Genomic DNA, 23,114 nt, shown 5'->3' with positions numbered 1-23,114 from the left:
CAGGGCATTCCGGGGGCAGCCGCGGCTTCTGTGCCGGAGCCTCCCCTCAGGGCCGGACCCCGCGGGCGCCGTCCCCGCTCCGATCCATGTCCGGGTTTTCGGCGGCGCCGCGGGGCAGCCCGGCCCGCCCGCCCGGGGCCGCGCGCGCTGCGAGCGGCGGGCCCGGGGCCGCGGGGGCCGCGCGCGCTGCCAGCGGCGGGGGCGGACCGGCCGCCGCCATGGGCCCGGCGGGGGCGGGCGGGCGTTGAGGGGGAGCGCGGCGGGGGCTCCCTCCTTCCTTCCCTGCCTCCTTTTCCTCCCTCCCTCCGCCGTCCGTCTGTCCGTCCGTCCGTCCCTCCCTCCTGCCGCCCGCTCGGGGCGCAGGGCGGGAGGCGGGAGCGGCCCCCGCGCTCCGCACACGCGCACCGGGAGCCGCTCGGCCGTACCGGCGGAGCCGCCGCCGCCGCCGCCGCCAACCCCCGCCCCGGGGGCGGCTGCCCCGGCGGAGCCTCCATCTGCAGCCCGGCGGCGGAGCGGGAACATGGCGGACCTGGAGGCGGTGCTGGCCGATGTCAGCTACCTGATGGCGATGGAGAAGAGCAAGAGCACCCCGGCGGCCAGGGCCAGCAAGAAGATCACCCTGCCCGAGCCCAGGTACCGCCCGCCCCGCCGCGGCCCCGGCCCCGCCGCGGCCCCCGCCGGACATAACGGTCCGGCCGTGCCCCCGCGGCCTCCGCCGGCACCGGCGCCGGCCTCGACCCGGGCTGGCTGTGCTGCCTGTGCCTGCTTGTGTTTATTTGCCACAACTTGCGCGGGGTCCCTCGGCGGGTGAAGGGGGCACGCCGGTGCCTGCAGGGATGAACCCCCCGGCAGCTCGCGGGTTTATGGATCCGCAAGCCCCGGTGCTCCGTCCGGCGGGTGAGGAATTCCGTCCGAAGCAGTCGGTAGCACCGAGCGGAGCCGCTCTGGCCGTGCTGCTCTGCGGAGCGATTTTTTTGGTGATGCTCCATGGGGTTTGACAGGGATGCGGGAGGAGGACGGGGCTGGATCTCGCCCTTAACCGGCAGCTCACGGAGCGGAGGTGCCGGTGCAGGTCTGGGCTCCGTCGCCCCGACCTTCCCCGGTCCCACCGCGGCAGCAGAGCGGTGCCCTGGCACAGCCGAGGTTGTTTGCTTGGGGCTTGGTGCTAAAAGCAGCTTTTCTTCTGCAAAAACAGCTTTTCCCCGTGGTTATGTGTTTGTTATAAAATCACCTGAGCATCGCTTATTTATTGCTGAAATTAAAACGAAGCTTTTCCTGTTTTTCATGGCTCTGCGTGTCTGTGTATGTATATATATAGATATATATTAAATGAAGATTCAGGCAGCAAACAGAATACTGCAACAGGAAAAATCTAAACCAAATTTTACTGCAGAATGTGTAGGCAGTTTGGAAGCCTGCTGGTGGCCTAGCCTAGCTGTCTGCTGTGAGCCAGGGATCGCTGGAGCCCTCTTCCCACTTCTTCACTCGTTTTCCTGCCTTTCTGCTGGAATGCTGGGAGGCTGCAGAGCCGGGGGAAGGTGAAGGATGCCCAGCCCATATTTATCCCCCTTGCAGGGGCAGTGAGACCTCAGGTGATGAAATTTGGCTGTTGTGTTTAAGGTCTGGTTGAGGATGGTGTTGCTGGACAGACAAAAAGTGCCTGCTTTTCTCGTGGTACGTGTTTACACTTTAAAAGCCGTACAATATCCGTGACATTTCATCTGCCCTGTTAGCCCGAGTGCAGTTTTGCTGAGGGTGCTGGTGGCTTCATGTGCTCTGGTGATGTCAGTGCTGTCCTCGGTGATGTGCAGCGCTGCTGCTCCCCGTTCCCAGCAGGGACGTGACCCTCGTGGGCAGGTGAAAGGTGGGACGTGGAGGGTTGCAGGGCAGGAGGAGTCCTGCCAATGCCATGAGAGATACCAGCACGGTTGGTGCTTGTGGAAAGTCTGGAAGCTGCTGCCTGCACCGACGTCCCTCGTGCCCGGCGCGGCGGAAGCCTCGTAGCAAGCACAGCACGAGGCCTGAGGAACCTGCTGTGCGTGCTTTGCTCTCCTGCTCCAGGATTTACGTGTTTGGTGGTTTCCCTGAGCTGGGAGAGATGGTTCACCTGTGCTTGGCTCCACAAGGTGGGAAAGGCAGCCAGGCGCCGGAGGAAGTTTTGCAGGGAAGGTGAAAGGAGCGGTGGCCCAAGTGCCTCGCTCCTTGGGCTGCCTGTGGAAGAACCTGTTGGTGTGAGATATTAAAGCAGGAGCATGGCTTGCCACCGTCCCTGGTTTTGTGATGCTCTGCAGGTGGTGAGAAGCCTTCAGTGAGGAGAGGTTTGGGGCTGTATGTGGTGCTGTGGGACAGGGACACACCAGGCCCTGGGCACAGGAGCGGAAGGAAGCACGGACATAACCGAGAACAGGGACTTACCTCAGCCCGGGACCACAAACGGCTCTAGGGTGCCCGAAATGACTGAACCTCTCAGCTTCTAACTGAAACCAGGGGTTTCCTCATACAGTAGGAAATTGTGACCGTTATTCTGGTGTCAGATATCTTTGTGCTGGCTTCTGGCTGGTTTTTTTGATCCCTCTCATTAGAGCAGACATGGTGTGCTCGGTATACTGAAATATTCTGTATCGCTGGCAAAGTGATTCATTTTAAAATGACATAAATCGGCTGGTTAAAGGCAGGTTGATATAGTAACAGTAAAAAAATACAACACACAGAGTCCTCTCTTGTTTGAAATCAAACAATTTTTCCAGATATTCATTATTTCTGTGTGTGTGAGCAGCTCCTTGGAGGAGCACGAGCCCGGCTCTGTAACGTTGGGTGCGCAGCCATGCCCGCTGTCAGTCCTGGCTGTCACTGGGACAGAGAGCAGGAGGGTCACTGGAATATCACATCCATGCTTGAGAATACATGTCCCTGCATTATTGCAGTGCTCTGCTCACAGGAAGGTGTTGGTTTATCTCTGGTGGGCAACCACAGCCCAGGGATGGGTCCTGTGCGCTGGCGTTGTTTCCTCTTGGAATATTACAAAGGTTTTACCCCTTGCCTCCCTGCTGGAGCCCAGTACACCTGTCGGCACCCTTTTATCTTTCCCAGATAAGGCTGAGGCTAAATGAAGCAAATGAGTTTACTGTAATGCAAATTTGAGGGGGCTTCCTGTTTACAAGGAAATAGCTGTAGTGCCGGCAGAATGAATTCCAAGGCTGCAGGCCAAGGCTTAGCAGCAAATAAACTATGAGGGTGAAGAGTTTATTGGCCGTAGGGCTGATTATTGCTGAGTTTTCCTGAACTATCCTCAGACTGGTTTTGTCCTGAAATCGTTAAACATCACAGTTTGGGGAGGAAGCACAGAAAACACTAATGAGCCGGGAGTGCCTAAGGAAGAGGATTAGTGTGTTTTTGTTTTTGTTTTTTTTTTTAAGCACCAAAACAAAACAACCCTTCTTCCATCCTCTGTCATCTGCTTTTCCTTCCCGTCTGCATTTCCTCCTTTCGTTCCTAAAAGCCTTGCCAAGAGCTGTGAGAGCTGTGGTATCTTTCTGTTGTACATTGTTTCCTAAAAGCCTGTTTTTCAGGGAGATTCGCATGGGTGGGCAGAAAGGCTGTCAGAGGCAGAATATCCTGCTGAAATCAGGCCTGGATGGGAAGGAAGTCAGCTCTGTGGAAATATGAGCAAATATGAAACCTAAATCTTATTCTACAGCATTGCTCTCCAATATCTTAAGTTTTGGTGGGAATGGAGTAAATTAACTGCACTCTGAATTTTTTTTGGCTATTCAGCAGGCTGCTGCTGAGGGTTTTTACTTTTCTTTGTAGATTTTACATTTCCCTTATTTTGGTCAGAGGGAGTGGAAGAGCACTATAGAACAGCTGTTTTTATTTGCCAGCAGCTTGTTCTGGTTTGAGTAAAGCATTTGCGTAATGTGAAGCTGAGAAAACTTGTCCAAGAAATCAGGTAACAAATGGGAGAGGGTTCAGGGCTTGCAGAAGCCTCTTGTGTGCGCCTCTGGAAAGTTGACATAAAACCTTTCTTGCTATAAACATCACGTAAGCTTTGGGTGCTTTTGGTATACAAATACCACGGGCATGGTAACAAAACACAGCATCCATCTGTCCAGGCTTCTCTCCCTGAGGCTGTAGATATTTCTTATCCCATCTCTCATTTTCTAACCTGCTTTCACTAATTACCTCTGTTTCAAGTTAATTCTGATTTTTCTCCCAGTCTTTTTCTTTGGTCTCCTGTGTTCTTCTGAATCTTGTTCTGCTGGGGGAAAAGGGAGCATATTGCAGTGACATCATCCCATCTTCTCTTCACTTGTAGGGGTGAATTCTGGCCCCTGGTACCCAGCTGCTTCTCGTAGGGTGGTTGATGTGCCCTTTGCTTTCTCACCCAGTATTCAAACCAGCTTTTTAAGACACTGATTGAGGCTAGTTGAAAACACAGAGGTTAATTTGCCTTCCCAGTTCTGTCCTGAGCTGTTTGTGATTTCTTATGGTGCTGAATATTGAAATCCAGGTGACATCTCCTGCTCAGGGTTAAGCATCATTAAGCTCTGTTCTCTCTTGCTTCTGATTTTGTATTTCTGTGCTCTTGGCCTTACTTCGCTCTTTCTGTGGATTTCATTTCATTCTTTGAGGTGGCCTTCAGAGAGTTCTTGCACCTTGTGAAACTTGTGTGAATCTCCAAGTTGCCGGCTCACGTTCCCCTGTCTGTGCTGTCAGTCTGGGTGCCTTTGGTGGTGTTTTCCTTGGCATTGTTTAACGCCTCCGTGTTGTGTTTATTCATTTACCGTGCTGTCTCTGGGAACATTTTCCTGACAATTGCTTGTGTAATTTTCATTTTTGTTGCTGTTCCGCCCGTGTCAGCCCTTTGTGTCTCTCTAGGTGCTTCTTTGTTGCTGCAAGAAGGCTGTTCAATTTTGGGCACCTTCCTGGGCAGTCCCAGTCAACACCTGACAACCCTTTCCATGAAGAAATTCTTCCTGATAACCAAAATCTGAAGCTTAAATCAGTAAACTGAAGTTTATCTTGCTATCTAGCACTGCTAGTGTGAAAAGGCCCATGTGAGGGTTCATTGGAGGGTGCTTGAGGAAGGGGAGAAACTTGCTTTTTTTTTTGAACTAACAGTACAAAAAAAGCTGAAAACTTGTGATTTTTGGTGGATTAGCTCAGGGTGAGACAGAGTAGTGAAATTTTGATTGGAAATCCAGCCACCCTGCTTTGCCATCAGCAGAAGTGTGTGGTTGTGAAGGCAGTAAGAAATGGCTCTCCCAAAATAATTGGGTGTGCATGCAGAATGCTGGGACTGCTGACGACATGTACTTGCTTTTTATCTCAAGTCAGCTTTGTACTACAGCGCTTTGTTGGGAAGAATGCATGCCTGGGGATGGATTATGGCCTGTCAGTGTAGGAGGTTGTATGGGAGGGCTCCTGCTTGCTGTGGGTGCTGCTCTTGGCTCTGTTTGGGTGCTCATTCTCCCTACTGGGAGTTCACTTTTTACTGTACCTGCAGTGTCCCTTACCCTGATAACAGACAGGTCTCTACAGGAAAGCACAGGAGGATGAAAGTCCTTTGCAGAGCTTTAAGAGACAAGGAATGTGAGTCTGGATGAAGGACAGCTTGTTATTATCTTTATTGCACAGATCAGGAGCCAGTTAGGAAATACCTGATGTAGCTTTGTTCACACATAGCACCTTGGGCAGGTGCAGGAATTGAAGCTGAATTTTCTGAGCCTCAGTGGAGACCCTTGACTGTCTCAGCTGCTGAGCATCTGGTGCTTGGAGCATCTCTGGGCACAGGAAGGAGAGATCTGGCCTTCAGAGAGATGCTCCAATTACTTCTCCCCAGGGATGCTGTAGGATTGCAGCATATGTTTTGCAGCACAGACCTTCCCTCGGGTGTCATTACCTTAAGTAAGAAAAAAGGTAAATCAGCAGTGAACTGGGGGGCAGATCAGTATGCAGCCTTCTGTTCCTGTGCTAAAAACAGAGGGATGATTCTTGATGTGTTTTTGGGGAAAGCTTCCGAAATGTGATGTGTTACAGGTGTGAAGCGCTCGTTTGATCTGGTGCAGGTGGGCTGCAGGGGCTGTGGACCTGCCAGATGTTTTTTTCAGTAAAATTAATGAACTTTATAGCTCTTAATCCTTTTATAGCTGGTGACTTTTCAGTGCCTAGACCTTCCTGTGTGAAATGGTTTCAGCCAACTATAACATCAGGACATCAGCGTGTGCAGCCCTTGGTTTCTGTTCTGGTGAAATCATGTGGAATGGCCTGGTTTAATCTTCTTATCAATAATAGCTTTATTTTGTTGGTAATTAATAAAATTAGTAGAAAGCCTATCAGGATCCGTCAGGTCCAGGTGCATAAACCAAATAAGAGAATTTAATTGAACTAAATTGGTGCAAAACCAGCAGTTTCTAGCTTAGAAAATACAGCTGTTTTCCACAGGAGCCTTCACCCCATACTTATAAAAAAAAAATCATTCCAACACTAACTAAACACCTACATAAATCCGCCTTGCAGAAATAAATAACAATTTTTGAAAGCATTTGAAGGGTCATAGAGCCCCTCAGCCCCCTTCCAGCATGCCAGGAATTTGTCCTGTCAACATGTGTTGTGTCCTGTTGAGGAGGGAGCCGTGGAAAGGGCGGATTTTTTTGGGATCTGGTGGAGCTGCACAGATCAAAGCCATCACTGGGGATCGAGTCTGGGATGTGTGACAGCAGACAGGCACCAGCTGCACTCCCAGCTCCTGCAGCCTCGCCGGGATCTCAGCATGGGAACTGGGAATTGCTGGGTCCTCGGGGGAGTTCTACCTCTGCTCAAGGTGCACATGAGCAAAGAGCTCCCAGGAAATTAAAAAGCTCCAGGGAAGCCAATGAAACACTCAGTGCTTCAGACCTTGGAGAAAGACACCCCTGTCCCAAGGGCCCCTCCGTGTGATGTGCCTTGGCTGCTTTTTCTTGTGTTTCTGCCTCAATTTCAGCAGGGAAAAGGAGCTCTGTGAGACTGAGCTTTAGGTGGAGAAGAGGGGTGGTGGTGAATGGAGTTGGATCCAGTTGACACCCAGAGGAAACGGCCTCAAGTTGCATCAGGGGAGGTTTAGATGGATTTTGGGACCAAAAATGATGAAGTTTGGAGGGAAAAGGAACCAAAATCCACCCAAAAATCCACCCTGGGATCATGAAATTTAGGAAAAGGGACCCAAAATTCCTGGAATTTCAGGATCCCAAAAATGAAAAAAAAAAAAAATTCAGGGGAAAAGGTGGAAAAATGGTGAAAATAGGAGCAAAAATGGCACAACAATGGTGAAAGTTAAACGGAAAAAATCCCCCAGATTCACCCAAAATCCACCCTGGGGCCACAAAATTTGGGAATAGGGAACAAAATTCCTGGACTTTCAGGATCCTAAAAATTGGTGGAGTCTCCATCCCTGCAGGGATTTAAAAGCCGTGTGGATGTGATACTTGGGGACATGGGTCAGTGGTGGCCTTGGCATTGCTGCGGGAAGACTTGGTCTTGATGGTCTCTGAGGGCTTTTCCAATCTAAAAAGTCCCATAACTCAATTAAAAGGAGAGAAATCGTGTGTGGGTGTTTTACTCCTGATGTCTCAAGTAGGGATGGCTGGGACAGCCATGGGAGTGGGACACAGCTTTGAGAGTGCCATTCCTTTTTGAGCCTTCTCATCATTTGCTGTTTTTTTCCAGTCTCTAGTCTGGCTTCTCCATTTCTTCTCTATCCTCTTCTGTTCATTTTCATGTTTGAAGCCATTCTGTGTTGTGCATCAGTCCTCTATGTTTTTTTAATTTGTTTATTTTTGCCCGAGACTTTGCTAATTGTTCAAAAATACAGGAACATCCCTGTAGTTTTAACTTATTGTTTCAAAAAGCTTTGAAAGATCTGATTCTTAGGCCAAATATTTAATCCCAATTTTCACTTTTGATCAATCTTGCATTGCTAAACATTTTAAATGCACTTGTACAAAGAGAAAAAAACAACTCACTTTAGGCTGCGGTGGCTCTGAGCCATTCTGCCAGTGCTTTGAATTGCACTTGTTGACCCTGTCATGCTTTCAGTTCAGAGGCCTTTGGGGCAGGATCTTTGGTCCAATTTTAGCAACTTTATGATGGATTTGGATAGTGGAAGTAAACATTTAAAAATCTCTCTAAAATTGCATCCTGAGCCTATAAATGAATAAATAAATCAGAGGCGTCTGTCAGTGTTGGCCATAGTTCTTGGTCTCTCAGTCAAGGTTTATACTTGCTACTTGCAAAGAAAATTCTGAACATTTGAGATTGAGAAAGATTAGAAAAAATTGGCACGTCTTCAGTAATTTTGTGTTTGTTTAAAAAAAAAAAGTAATTTATGATTGGCGAGTGCCTTAATTGCAGTCAGAGCGAGGAGATGTGATTTTGCTCTGATTTCCCTTTCTTGTAATTTCTCAGCAGCAGCAATCTGCTGGAAGGGCAAGTCCTTGACACTGCAATTTGGTGTAATTATTCCTGCAAAATTCATGTACTTAGAAGCTTTTATATTAGTTTCAGATTTCAGCGCTGATAATGTCTCAAGGATCTTGGGGCTGGTGTTTTGTGGAGTTGGAGCTACAAAACTCCTGCTTCTGGCTCCTTCCTTGTAAACTTTCTTCATTAAAATAATTTGCATAAGTCAAGCTGCTGATGCAGGGACAGGAGGGGGTGTGGGCAGGTGTTGCTGAGCTCTAATCCCTTCCATCCCACAGGGCTCTGGGGTGAAATATGTTGTTAATCACCCACGACAGCTCCAAGAGCATTATTTTGCTGCAGTGAAATAACTTGGCAGTGGCTGGGTGTGAGGGCACAAAATGGGGCAGAAATGGTGAAGTTGGGCCAGAAAATGGCAGAGTCCCATGGAGGTGGGGTGTGTGTGTGGTGTGATGTGTTTATGGAGAGAAATCAAAGTTTGGGGTCACTCGTTGCTTGAGTTGATGAGTCCAAGCATGTGCACTGATTAATAACTGACTCACAGAAAGATTTGCATTGGGAAGGACCTTCAAGATTGAGTGATTGTGTGAGATTACAAGTAATACATAAATGTATCAGTTTGAATGGTGTTGTAATGATCTTTTCTGCCTTTCTGTGCTGGGAATTTGCCCCACGAACTGCTGGAACCACAGTGACCACGTGTGTAGCAGCTTTTACAGCGCTGAGAGCCCAGTCATTTGGAGAAGTATTGACTTCTGCTGAACTTTGAGCTGAGTGCAGTCTGAGAGGAAGCAGAATGAAATGGGTTCGGTGGTTTGTGAGTGTTCAGTGTTTATTATCCCTGACACAGGAATAAATGAAGGTGGCTGTGATGTGGAGATGGGATGTTGGGAGTGCAGAGAGTGGACAGGCACTGCTAAACCTTGGCAGTCAAGGCACTGGCCATGGAGTTGATGAATATCAGCATTTTCTTGAAATAACTATTAATTTGGACATGCCAGGAGACATCAGGAACTTAGTGTGCTGTTGGATACTGGAGCCACATGTGGCAGAGGGATGGTACCTGTTCTAATGACAAAGAGGAGGGAAGAAATAAATCCAGCTTTATTTTACATACTAGAGATCTGAGCAGATAAAGTTTGTGACCTGCTCTTGACGATACAGGAAATGTTGGTAGAGTTAAATCCTGAACTAAGCTCTTCTCAGTCTCTGTGAAGCTGCTGTTTCATTCTTATTTTCTGTTCTTCTGTTTCCGTTTCAGCCTATTGGAGAATATATTAATGACTGGAACTGCTCGTTCTTAATGCAGGTGTGGTTCTTCAATGCTGGCTGTTGTTTTACCAGGCTGTGGTGTGCATGTGTACACCAGATAGCATCCCACAAATCCGAAATCTTACTGATTTACAAGAAAAAATCATCTGCCCTGATGATAAATAATTCAAAGCTCCTTTAAGATCCAGTAGTAAGGAGCTTCTTGACCTAATTCCAATAGTAAGAGTATTGTACATATGGATGCCCCCCATTGCCTCATTCTGTGCCCTTTCATTTTCTGAGGTGTGAGTTACTTTCAGAAGAACTTCATGGACAAAATCTGCGTGAAATGAATAGCAGAACTTTTATACAATCATGGAATAGTTTGGGTGGAAAGGACTTTAAAGCCCATCCAGTTCCACCCCTTGCCATGAGCAGGGACACCTTCCACTATCCCAGGTTGTTCCAAGCCCTGTTCAGCGTGGCCTGGGACACTTCCAGGGATGGGGAAGCCCCTGCTTCTTGGGCACCCTCTGCCAAGGCCTCACATCTCTTACAGAGAAGAAATATTTCCTAATATCTAATTTAAACCTCCTCTTTGCCAGTTTGAAATCACTCCCCCTTGTCCTGTTGCTACATGCTCTTGGAAAAAGTCCCTCTCCATCTTTCTCAGAAGTATCAGAACGAGTGCTGATTGTTTTCCTCTCCTCTCTAAATCCTGGTTTGGGCATATTCCCACATCCACTGGGGTTGTGCTCTGGCTGCCCTAAGGTCAGTTCCTGAGTTCCAGTGGCCATCCTTGGGCACACACACACTCAGACACCAGCAGAAGTTTGATTTCTCCTGCTTGGCATGCTTCTCCTTGGAGTCCCAGGCTGTCACTGCTCTGTTCCGGGGGAACAGCAGGAGTGGCTGTTGTTGTCCAGTGCTGCAGCCAAGGACAAGTCCTGGCTTTGGCTGAGCTCCTCTCCAAGGCTCCTTCTGCTTTGCTGCTCCTGCTGGAACTCGTCTGGGAGGGAGGATTGTAGATGCTGTTGCCTTACGTGGCCTTTTCTGTGTTAGAAAGGACATGATGTGTTTCTTCAGAGCTTTTCAGACGTATTTTCAAGTAGACGTTTTCCGCCTGTGCCGACCTTGGCACTGCGGCTGCTGCTGCCTGTGCCAGGCTGCTCACAGACAGAGAGAGCTGTTTAATTCCAGAATGGAGTTTAACCTTGAAGGCTGCTTTTCAGCAGATTTCTTTGATCAAGGCTGGAGTAACTAGAGCTCCAAGATGCATCTTGAAGCTCCTTTCAAGACTGTTCAGCTCATGCTTGAAATAAATCCCTTTTCTGGGCAGGTGGAGGAGCTGACCAGGTTAGAGCGACCTGTGCTGCTCACAGAGTTTATGGTTTGATAAGGATGCAGATAAGTCATCTTCTGCCTGCTTGGGGCTGGCCGTGTGCTCCAACCTGCTCTGCAGGCCTGGGGTGTTTGTTCAGCTCCTTCTTTGGGAGCAGCTTCACCCAGGGGCTCTCAGAAGTGCAGGAGCACCCAGCTGCCCATGCCCTGGCACTGCTGGGCATCTCCCTGGGGCCAGTGGCAAAGGGCTTCCCTGTGCTCCCAGTTAAACCAGCAATTACAGAATCCCACAATCCGTGGGGTTGGAAAAGCCCTCCAGGACCATTGATCCAAGCTGTGCCTGGTCCCCACCTTGTCACCAGCCCAGAGCACTGAGTGCCATGTCCAGATGTTCCTTGGACACTTCCAGGGATGCAGACTTTACCTGGGCAGTCCCTTCCAGTGCTTGACCACCCTTCCAGTGAAGATAAAGATGTCCAGAAAGAGGTACCCAGGATCCAAGCTGCATTTCTCACCAGATTTTAGGCCTGACTTTGACTTCCCTTAAACATACTTCGGTTGACTTGTGGTATGTGGGTAGTAAATGGATTGTTTCTGAATTTTTTGTTTTTTGCTGTTTTCTTCCTCTTTGAAATGAAAAGAATACATGAACAAAAGGTTTTTGCTGCAGTCCAGTTGGATGTGCTTTTGTTTCTGAAGTCTCCCTGGGTTTTGTTTTTAGCCAACTTTTGTTTCTGCTCCTTGTGAGTGCTGCTATTAAGGTGGATCATGCTGTGAACTGAGATGAACTCGTGCAGAAACGGCCACTTCTTGCATTAGTGCGTGGTTTGTGCTGATGGCATCTCTGGCCAGGGAGAGCTTTTCAGAAATGGCCGTGTTTCTGTGAAATGCAGCTTTTAATCCCAGATTGTTTACGTGTAGGGCAACTAATGAGTCAATAGACTAAAGCAGAGAGGGAACCTTTCTTCCTGATAGTGGAATGTGCTAAGCCCCATTTAAAAATTTTCCATCCTTCTGAAGGGTACATGGACTCTGCCCATGCCTCAATTCTTTGAACTCCACAGGATTTCTACCTGGAACTTCCGTGTGAGAATTAGGAGATGATTATTCTGGATAGTCATAATCCACTCCATTTCATTTATTTCTATTTATTTGTTTGGATAAGTAGCAATGATTTTAAAGGAGTGCGAGTGTTGAGGAGCTGGAATGTAGCGCGGACTCCCGTAGCCTGCGATCATTTTACAGATTTGTTCAGTTTCTGTGGCTGCAAAAGACATTTTGTTCCTTTGACGTTATCCATCAGAGCAGAAGTACGGGATGTCAGCAGAGGAGGAGGCGCTGGAGAGGTTTGCTCCTTACACAATCACTGTTTTCCTGGGCGCCTCAGTCACACGTTAAATTTTCATTATCTTCTCCCATTGTCTAGACTGAAGATCTGTTGATGTAATTTCTTGCTGTGCACTCATTGGAGCAGAGGAAAGCTTTCTTGATGGCATTATTATGAAAATGGCTTATTCTGTTACTGCTGGTCTGGTGGTCAGTGGGAACGGGACGGTGCCGAGGGGCTCGGGGAGGGTGGCGGGGGAGCTGTGGGCTCTGAGAACTCCTGCCAGGTTTGTTCATCTCCAGTGGCTCCTCTGTAAGCACAGAGGGAAGAGAGGAAGGTCTGGTTGGCAAAAGACTTGGGTTTTAGGAAGTAATTGAGAGGGTGATGAAGCCTTGGCACAGAGCAGCTGTGGCTATCCCATCCCTGGAAGTCTCCAAGACCAGGTTGGATGGGGCTTGGAGCAACCTGAGATGGTGGAAGGTATCTCTGCCCGTGACAGAGGGGGTGGAACAAGATATTCTTTAAGATCCCTTCCAATCCAAACCATTCTGTGATGCCACGATCTCTTATTTGCTGCTCCCTCTTCATTTAAAATCAGTATTTTGTTTAGATTGTTAAAATACACAGAGGGCAGACCCAGTTCTTAATGAACAAATAAACAGCAAGTTCGTCACTGAATAATTTATCATCTCAAACCTGATTAACAGTGTTCAGCCCTCCCTGTTCTTGTCTGACTTGATGTAGTGGTTGGCCTCCAGAGCTCTCGCTGTGGATCACACTGTTCAGAGATCCGTGTTCCATGTGGGACTTGGAGATACACAGAAAACTATTAATAGGATATTTTCCTACATGGGAGTTTAGGGCCTTCCAGCAAAGTCCTTGGCTTTATTATAGACTTTTTTCTGGTCAAGTCGTTCAGGCTTCGTGCCTCAGCTCCTCTGAGGAGGAGTGTGGATACTTTCCTCCCTCCGTGGGGGAGATGTTTGTCAGTATTTGGGAGGCTTCTCAGAATTTTAACGACGGGGTCCCTGTGAGCACACCAGAGGGGACGTCCCTGAGGTCAGCAAGGCTTAGCTGCTCAGTCTTGCTGCTGCAGAAATATTAGTGATATTTAATGGACTTGTTTAGAGCATGAGTGCTTTGTTCAAGGTTATTTTTATAATAATAAATAGTATAATTAAAATAATAAGTAGTGCAATTATAGTAATAAATAGCATGTATGGAAATTATTGATTTTAAAATCGGAAACAGAGAAAGTCTGGTGGAATTTTGGCTCGATACCATGACAATAGAGTAGCTTTACCAAGGCCCAGCACTGCTGGCCTGCATTAATTTTAAGATTTATGTTCTTGTATTGTTGCCCATATGAAATTTTTATGGTCATTATATTACAATGAATATTGAGGTTACTTGACAAATAAAGGAAATCTTTGTTAATGTGGTTTAAGTGAGTGATTGTGACATTATAAATTAGACAAAGTAGATGTTAAGTGCATTGCAGCCAAGCAAGGCCTAATGGAGCTGCTGTTGGCTCCTTGTGTGGCTAGCTCAGGGTGACTTGTGCAGTTATTTTACTGTGCAAGCTAAACCTGAGGCAGGAATAAAGTGGTGACCAGGGTGTCCCCTGGGAGGTCACCCCAGGGATCAGCTCACCCAAGGCCAGGCAGGGCTCCACCTGACTTTTCTTCAAAGGTTTTAAAAAAACAATTTCAAGTAATCCCTCTTTATTTTTTGTCCCTTTTTTGTTTCAGTATCCGCAGTGTTATGCAGAAATACCTAGAGGAAAGGGGTGAATTAACCTTTGACAAGATCTTTCATCAGAAAATTGGTAAGTCATGTCTCAATAAAATGTTATTTGTGTAGATATTTTCAAGATCTGTTTTGTTTTTACATTTCTCTGTGGTGCCTGCTGAGAAGTCAGTGCTGTAGATTGAAAAACACTGGACAGGACTTAGTGAAACAAAGAAGATGAAATGTTGTCAAAGGGAAGAAGACGAAGCAAGGCAATCTGTCAACTTCAGGTTCTGGAAAACTACAGGGAAAATAATTAAATTATTTGGAAACATCGAGGAGAAAATGATATTACTTGGTATGGGCTTGTCAACAATGTAATGTGTCACATCAGTTAAACTTTTTTTTTTTCTTTGCAGAGGTAATGGGCCTGTTGATAAGGGAGCAGGAGAAAAGATCCCAGATGTGTTGTCTTGACCCTCTGACATGGTGTTCTTGCTCACAGCACAGGGGCACGTAGCCTGGGTGAAAGTGCTGGGGAAATGGACTGGTGGAGCAGTTAATCAGTATTCCATGGACAGGTGGATCTGGGGAGTGGGAACATCAGAGATCAGTGTTCAGTGAATGCTGCAGTGAACAGCCCCTGAGTTCTGCTGTGACAAGGACAAAAACTCCATAAACCAAGGGAGGGGGGAAATGCAGGGAAATCTAGCAGTGTCCTTCCTCTCCACCTGTGCCAGAGCAATCACACAAACACAGCCTGGGGACCCTGGGGCAGGGACTTGGCTGTGACAGCCAGCCCTGAGCTGTGTTGGCTCAGCTGGATCACACAACTAAATATAAAATCAGTGTTGTAGCCAGTGAGGCATGTGAAATAATCCTCTTCTGGCAGAATGTTATGTCCATCCTGGCAGTGGATTAAAAAAATATACATGGACCTGCTGGGAAAAGTCCAGGAAAGAGCAGTGGGAATGAGCAGTCTGTTAAATCTGACCTACAGGGAAGTATTGAAATAGGGTGTGATGTGGGTAGTGGAAGGGAGAAGTGAGGTTGAACATGATTCAAAACCAGAAAAGCTGTTGCAGAAATGATGAGGTTAATCCATTTTCTAGAGCTTTAATGTTTCAATGAAAAAAAAAAATGGATATGAATAAAATTTAAAATTTTAGTGGTAGTGTGGGTAATAAAGCAGGGAGTGGATTTTGTGAGGGGCTCTTGGGATCTTTGGCAGATTTGAGGAGTGAGTTGGCTGGGATAGCACAGCTGCTCCTGTCTTAGAGATGGAGAATGGGCTGGGAAGTCTTGAGGAGGTCAGTGGTTTTATTCCTGTCTGAAATGAGGCTGTAGTGAACAAAGTACCTGTTTTCCCAGGAAAAGTGGTGCAATGGGGGCATCTTTGGGTTGGTTGAGTTTTCACTGGCATCCCTTCTGGCTGGAGCAGAAATAACCCAAAACCTTCCTGCTTGCCTGGCAGTGTGCAGCTCACTGGAGTGGGAGTTTTAGGCATTGCCAGATTAAAATAATTGGTGTTCCTGTGTCTCAGAGTGTCATTAATGAGTCTCAGAGCCATTGGAAGTCTTGGGGAATTTTTCACTGTGTTTCAAAACTTGGAGTGTGGTCTTTATTGTGTCACTTTTTATTGTGGCTAAAACTTTTGCCATGCAAATGCACAGATACCTTGTTTGCTTGTACTGACACCTCAGTGTGTGCTTCAGCTCCAGTGCCTGTGCTGAATCATTAATATTTTGCTGTAGCCTGGCAGTTGCAAAATAAGCAGAATTTTAAGCAACCAAACACAGCCTGACTTCAACTGAGTCTCTTTGGGGGCAGTGAAATGAAGAAGTCCTTTTTTTATTTTTTTTTTTCTCTATAAAAAGAGAAGTCAAACAGACCATCTTCTATGTAATGGATATTTCTATTTATGTAATTGAATACTTTTCATTACCTGTTACAGCGAGGACTGTTGCAGTTATTTTGATTAGTTACAGCAATTACAGTTAGGTAACTGGAACCTTGGAAGGATTAGATCTTTCTCTTTCTTTCCCCATGTTGGTAGTAGCCATTAAACCTGGAATTTCAGAGCCCAATTTCATTAACATTTTCGTTTCTGTGCACAGAGGAGAGGTTTCCTCCTACTCTCTCTGGGTACAGTCAGAGCAGGACTTGCCCTGGATTACCTGGAAATAAGGAGCAGTTCTGTGAATGCTGTGCAGGAGTTTCAGTTAATTCTGAAGCTAAAATAGGATTTAGAATGGAATTTAAAAAAAAGATTAAAGCTAAACACGACTGTTTTTAACAGCAGACTTTGCATCACGCTGGAAAACACAGTATTTCCTTTACTGTGGTTGTTCATTTAAATTTGATTGCATTTTCTAGCGTGTTCTTTGCCACTCAATTAGCTCTGTTTCCAGACATTAGCATAATTGCTTGTGGTAAAGTACCTGCAGTTTTAGGCAAGCGTTATGCGAGAAGAAGTGTGGGGAGGTAATTAAAACTCTAATCACCTTTTTGTTCTCCTCCTTGTCTCTTTGGCTGGGGGGATGTGGTGAGACCAGAGGTGGGGCAGGACCTGGGTGTGCCGGTGCTGGGAGGAGTCTCCATCAGCCTGGATCTCCAGTAGTTCTGCTGGACCATCCCTGCTTTCTGCTGTGATAATCTTGCTGAGGAGCCATCCAGCACTCCCTGCTTCATCCTTACACACCGACTATAAAACTGCACCAGGCTCCCCAGTCTTTCCTTGGCAACTGCTCTAGATGAGAACTGTTTTGTTTCTTTCTTTTTTTTTTTTTTTCCCCAGATCTAAATTTTTCCTCCCAGCTCCAGGCCACTGTTCTTTTTTTTTTTTTTTTTCTTCCTATTTTTCAGAATCCTTTCAAATGTAAACCCAGGCTTTGATCAGCTGTCTGATACAAGGGCTCTGATGTTCCTGTGGATGTTTCCATGTGAATATGTCTAATTATGGTGCTGGTCTCGTCACCTGCAAGTGTTTATTCTTAGTGAGCCCTAAAATCGTTTTAGGGTCAGTGCTTTCCTGGTCCCACTGCCAAAGGTTGGCCCAAATTCTCTTCCTGCCAGGTGTGCAGCTGCAGGGAGTCACAGGGACAGCTCTGGCTTGGAAAACCAAAACCTTTAGGATCAGGATAAGAGCAGGAAGCTCATCAGGGATGAAAATGGCCCGGAGGCTCCATCAGATTTGCATAAACAAATCTGTCCCCTATTTGCATCTCTTCCCTGGGGAAGGCAAACAGGCTGCTCTCATCCCTTGGTGCTGGCACTGCTGTTTGCCCCCTGAGTGATGCTCCAGAACGATCTGGAGCTCTCTAAGAATGTCCTGGTGAGTCAGAGGACATGGAGCTCATAGAAGCACCCAGAAGAGTGCTCTGGCAGCCCAGCCCAGCCGGCTGTTCCCTCAGAAGCTGCTTCCTCCACAGCAGAAGCCTCTTGGGGAAGTACAGCCTGTCTCAAAGCCGAGTGCGTAACCACCTTAGCTGGTTTTCTTTTACCACATCCTGTTTGCTACAACACCAGATTAGGAGTTTCTTTAGAAAAAGAGACCTTTTGAGAGGTTTTGGAAGTGTTCAAAGCCAGGTTGGGCAGGGCTAGGAGCAGCCTGGGCTAGTGGAAGGTGGGTAGAATGAGATGGTCTGTAAAGTCAAATCAAACCATTCTATGACTCTGGTATCCCAGATCCATAATTGGAATCCACTCTGTGTTAAAATTGCACGTGGAGTCCTTGTCATGTTGCCCTGCCCTGTGGGGTGGGGACACTTGCAGAGACCCTGCCCCTGCAGCTCAGGGGCTGCTGCAGCCAAGGCCTTCAAGGGAATCTGTGAGATCATAATATTGCTTTAGAACAGGATTATCCTGGTTTTTAAATGCTTTGGAGCAAACTTGCTGCCAGTTACAATTCCGTGACTCTCGGGTCTCACCCTGGGCTCTCAGACAAACCACGAGGCAGGGAGTGGAGTTGGGGTAGAAATCTTGGGATCTTAAAGCATCCTACAGCTCCACGCCTGGCTTGGCTCAGCCTTGGGCTCTCTGGTGGCTGTTTGAGCCCCTCGTGAAGGCAAACAGGCTGCTGTCATCTCTGGAGCTGGGGGGACGTGGCAGTTCTTCACACCCTTCTCAGTTTCTCATCTCTTGCAGAGCCGTTGGGTCTGGGCTGGGGGAAGGATGAGAACAGGACGTGTTTTAGCTGTTTCAGCAGCTGCTCTTGCTGCAGTGTAAATTTTTCACCTTTCCTAGGAAGTAACTTGGTTTTTTTTCCCCCCAAAGGTAGCTCAGTTTTTTGGTGGTTTTTGTTTTCCTTTGTGAAACAAAGCTAATTAAAACAACTTCTAGTTGACGTAAGAAGTTACAAACTTTTTTTTTTCCCCCTTATTTACCATCCACTTTTGCAGAGTGAGGGATGATCTTTCTGAGGTGATTCATTCCACTGTCTTCCATATCCTCAACCAGCTCCAAGCTGGAGGTTTTCCCAGCAGGGGGGAAGCATTTCACCATCTGCATCAGGGCTGGTTCCAACCCACGGGGGCTTGTGGGGGCTGTCAGTCCCTTCCCTGCTCCCCTTGTCCTGATCCAGCTCAGCATGGATCGTGTTTGGTCTGTAGCTCCTCAGCTCAGCTTCCAGAGCATTTGGTCTGTTTTGTAGCTCCTTCTGCACAGGGACTTTTGTGTCTGCCCTTCTCATTTTCAGGGAAATGTGCTCAAACTGACCCCGCTGGCTGCTGTTTCCTTCAGCTTGGTCAGGGACAATTTTCTGTTAAAAAAAATCCCAACCAAAACTGGGGTGAGAACAGCTACAGTGAGTTTTTTTTTGGGGGGCAGTGAATTATGTTTTCTGTTGTTTCTTTCTCTAGTTATGGACTCATATTTCATTATTTCAGAGCTTTGGTGCTAATCATTAGACAGGAGTTAGAATCTGTTGAGAAAAACATTCTTACTCTTCCTCTTTCTGCTGGCACCGTGCTCCCTGAACTGCCTAAAAATAACAGGCTGGGAAAAGTGACTCCCTAGAGCATTATTTAAGCTATTGTTTAATTTAAGCAGAAGATCTATGTGCTGTTGGCATTCTGGACTAATTAAATAGTCCTCTGAGGAAATAACAATGAAGGCTATAAAACTTGGTTGGGAATAAAGAAAAGCACCTGAGTTTTTGGCTGTGAAGTGAGCAGGGATGACTTTTCTGAACTGTATCATGAGCACTGTGATAAATTTGCTCTGTTCTGGTACCTTGATGTTCAATAATGTGCAGCCAAGTAGCAGAGGCATCGTTACTTGGCAGGTTTTCTGTAAAAGCAGGTTATTTCTGCAAAGTGGTTTTATTCTGAGGTTCTGGTTCTGACCTGGCAGCCACCACACAGAAGCAGTCACCACCAAAATTAGGAAGTTGCTTTCCGAACAAAAATGATATTTAGAATGCTGTTTGAAGACTGATCTTTTCCTTTCTCATGGTATTTCTAATTTTCAGTACAAGATCAGCCGGGGACGTGGGGCTGTGGACAGGCTGCAGGAGATTCTCAGGGGCTGTGGAAGCCCTTCTGTCTTGCACAGTTCTGTGATCAGATAAAAAACAACACAGAACCCAAACCACAAGGAGACAAGGAAACTGTGTGGCTGTAAACTGAAACAGAAACCGTTAATGTGAGATATTTCACAGGAGATCTGCTCCTCACACGATTCTCTGCTTGTACCAAACAAGGTGGGGGTAGTGGGGGACAGTGAAAGACAAAATCCGTGCTCTGGGCCTTCTAAAAGTTGGTCTGGTTTTCTATTTGCAGTGCTTTTCACCAAATGAGTGTTAGATTTAAGATCTCTTTATTATGTTATAATTTCAGTGTTACTGGAAGCTATATTTCTTTCAACCCCTCTTATTTTGTGGTGAAATAAAGTGATAGTTGGCATGAATTACATTGAAGATCATTTTGAGGGGTGTTGCTGGAGCCCCTGGTGTAGATTTTATGTGCATTGGAGTTGTGTGTCTTGGTGTCAGGGATAAAGAGTTTCCAAAGGCACTATCAAAATGCATGTATTCATTTTGGATTTTCTTTTGATGATAAATAATTGAGCATTTCTTTGTTGGGCTGCAGCATGATCCCCCTGCCTGCCTTTTGTGGGGGGTTGAAGATGCTGAGTTGTGTGATTTCCCAGGGGAGCTGCAGATTAAATCTGAGCTTTAAAACAGGAAAAATATATACCCTATCATCAGGAACGTCCCATGATGGATAATGTACACATCCTGGTAGATTAGCATTTATATGCAGTGCAGTTGTTGGAAGATATAAGGCATGGGGAGAAAGTCTTTATCTCAGCAGAGCAGTACAATTACACGGTTTTTGGGTTAAATTATCAAGAATTCCAGGCAAAGTGGCAATTTTGAACTGAAGTAGTATCAAAGGAGAGGAGAAGAAGAGAGTGTTAAGGAATATCACTGTATAATAGAGAGAACAAATTAGAAATTATTTGCATGACATTTCCCTTGGATGTTCCCAGGGAAGCTTCCAGAGAGCACACACAAACACAAGCACCTGCCCTGCTACCAGAGGTGTGTTTGTTTTGCCCTGGAAGCTTGGAGGAAAATTCGTTCCTTTTGGATCAGAGGGGCCCTGGGTGGTTGGTTCAGCCCTGTCCAGCTTCTTCTTGAGCTCTTTTTGCCGTGGCTTAAAACTGTGTGAGGGAGGTTTAGGCTGGATTTTAGGAAAAGGTTCTGAATGGGTTCCCCAGGGATTGGGCACATCCCCGAGGCTGCCAGAGCTCCAGGAGTGGTTGGACAATGCTCTCAGGGACAGGGTGGGATTGTTGGGGTGTCTGTGCAGGGCCAACAGTGGATGATGATCCTCTGGGTCCCTGCCAGCTCTGGGTAGTCTCTGATTAACACTCTGCAGAGTGGTGTCCATCCCAATGGTGGTGTTTCCTCTCTGCTTGGCCTCACTTGGGCTTTCTTTGCCTGTTCCTGCTGGAATCTCCTCCTTGTGCTCCACCACTGTTCACACACGGTCCTGATTTCCTCTGCTTCCCACCCAGCAATTCCTCAGTCAATCTGAAACAGTTGCACTCCCGTGGAGTTTTTATCAATGTGTCTTCAAACAGTTCACTGGCTAATTAAGCCTCTGAACACCACTGTGAAGTAGGGCAGTGCTAGTTTGCCATGTCTGTAAGGTGGCACAGGAACAGCTTTAATGAGCTTTGCCTGCATAGCTGTAAAACCATTATTAATATTGTTAATAAAGCAGATTCTCTGGGCCTGCCAGTGCTGCTCATTCCCATCAGTGAGATCACTCTGCAGTAACAGCTCAGAACCAGCACCAGTCAGTAGAATCTAAATTACTGGAGCTATTAAGTGTTCTCACTTTCAGCAGTGCATTTAAAGGGATAGAGAGGTCAGAGGTGCAGAGCAGAGGAGCTGGAGAGCTCTGGCTATCAATTACCTCATTTCCAGATGTTTTTATTGGTCCATACAACATTTCTCCTATAAAAGAACGTGGGCAATACACCTGACAAACCCCCTTCCCTGACAGTGTCCTGTCCAGTGAGGGCCTCTGTGATATCCTGCTGTCACCTGTGTCCATGGAGGTTGGATAGGTGGGGAGTCAAAAAAACATGCAAACCAGATTTTTAGTGTTTCTAGATACTTCTGCCCATGATTTTTGTGATTAAAAGAGGAAGAGCAGCAGAGCCATCTGTGTCTGAGCCTCCAGCTCACAGCAGCTTTCTCAGAGTGCCAGAATGAACCAGAGGAAGACTCAGAAATTCCTGTAGGAGAATCAGCTGGGCTCTGTCCCTGTTGTTTTAGTGGTTTTGCTGCTCTTTACCTAAGTGCTGTGTGTATTTATTTACTAACTGAATACTGCTGGCTTTGTGTTTCGATTTTGACCACAGCACAACAGTTCCTCGATGCTCTGGCTGAACAATTTGGCTCTTCACAGTGGTTCAGATATTGAGCAGAGCTGCTGAGGCAAATACTGGCACCAGGGGCTTGAGAACACCCTTCTGTTGTGGAATTACTCCATGTATCCATCAAATGATCCTTTCACCTTGCTGCCACTAAAAACCACACCTGGCCCTGCCTGAGGAACAGAGCTGCAACTCCCAGTGGAGTTTGTGTGTTCAGTTATTGGGAACAGTGAAGTTCCTTGGAGCAGGGCAGAATGAAAAGTGTGTTTCTCTGTAATAAAGGGGTATTGGCTTGTATGATGTAATTAATTTTAAAATGTTTATAACGGAAAAACACTGGTCAGGAGAAGAACAAATTTCACATCCTTGGTAGGGCCTGAATTGTGACATGGGGAAAGAACAGAGACAACAAAACCCAATCCAACACCCATGAGGTTTTTAAGCTGCTCCTGGTTGTTAGCTTGCTGGCAGCTTCTATGGCCAGTTGCAAAGGGCTGTGAGTTTCTTCTGTTTACAAGTGAAGAAAAAAGAAAACCTCAAGTGCTGTGTATTCCTTGATGGGATTTAGTGAAGGAATTTAATCACATTCTTTGTAATAACTGATTGAAATGAAATGCTTCTATTCTGTGCTTAGTGGTCCTTTTAAACATTAGAATATTTTTGTGTATTTCTGTTCAGTGTCTTTACTTCTCCATCTTACAGAGGAGTTTTTTCTTGTGTAAAATCTACTTTTTTCTTTCACCTTTGAGATGTTGAATGCCTTTGATTCTCGACTTCAGTAAGCTGTAATCTGCATGTTAAGGGATAATATGAAAGATAGGTAGTAAATATGGTTCAGAGATAAGTTTTCCCCATTATTTTCTCTGCATGTCTTTAAAAATGATTTATAACATATTCATTATTCAGAGCTATTATTTCATGAGGAAATTCAGAGAATCCCTGAGTGCTTTGGGTTGGAAAGGACCTTAAAGCTCATCCAGTTCCACTATCCCAGGTTGCTCAGAGCTCCATCCAACCTGGCCTTGGACACTTCCAGGGATGGGGCAGCCACAGCTGCTCTGGGCAGCCTAAATTAGGATAATTGAGTGCTTTCAGTAAGTCTGTATATTCACTG

General features: G+C 46.6%; 1 protein-coding gene across 1 annotated transcript in view; it reads left to right on the top strand.

Annotated features, from left to right (window-relative positions):
* Positions 1-381: 381 nt before the first annotated feature.
* GRK3 (G protein-coupled receptor kinase 3) overlaps positions 382-23,114 on the top strand; it is a 58,757-nt gene continuing 36,024 nt past the window's right edge. The window contains exons 1-2 of the mRNA XM_030286027.4: positions 382-633; positions 14,128-14,204. Of these exons, the coding sequence (XP_030141887.1) occupies positions 521-633; positions 14,128-14,204 (190 nt within the window). The 5' untranslated portion in view covers positions 382-520. The remainder of the gene's footprint in view (positions 634-14,127; positions 14,205-23,114) is intronic.

The sequence above is a fragment of the Taeniopygia guttata genome, chromosome 15 (genome assembly GCF_048771995.1).
Source record: "Taeniopygia guttata chromosome 15, bTaeGut7.mat, whole genome shotgun sequence".
Lineage (NCBI taxonomy): Eukaryota > Metazoa > Chordata > Aves > Passeriformes > Estrildidae > Taeniopygia > Taeniopygia guttata.
This window is presented reverse-complemented; position numbering and strand designations above follow the sequence as displayed.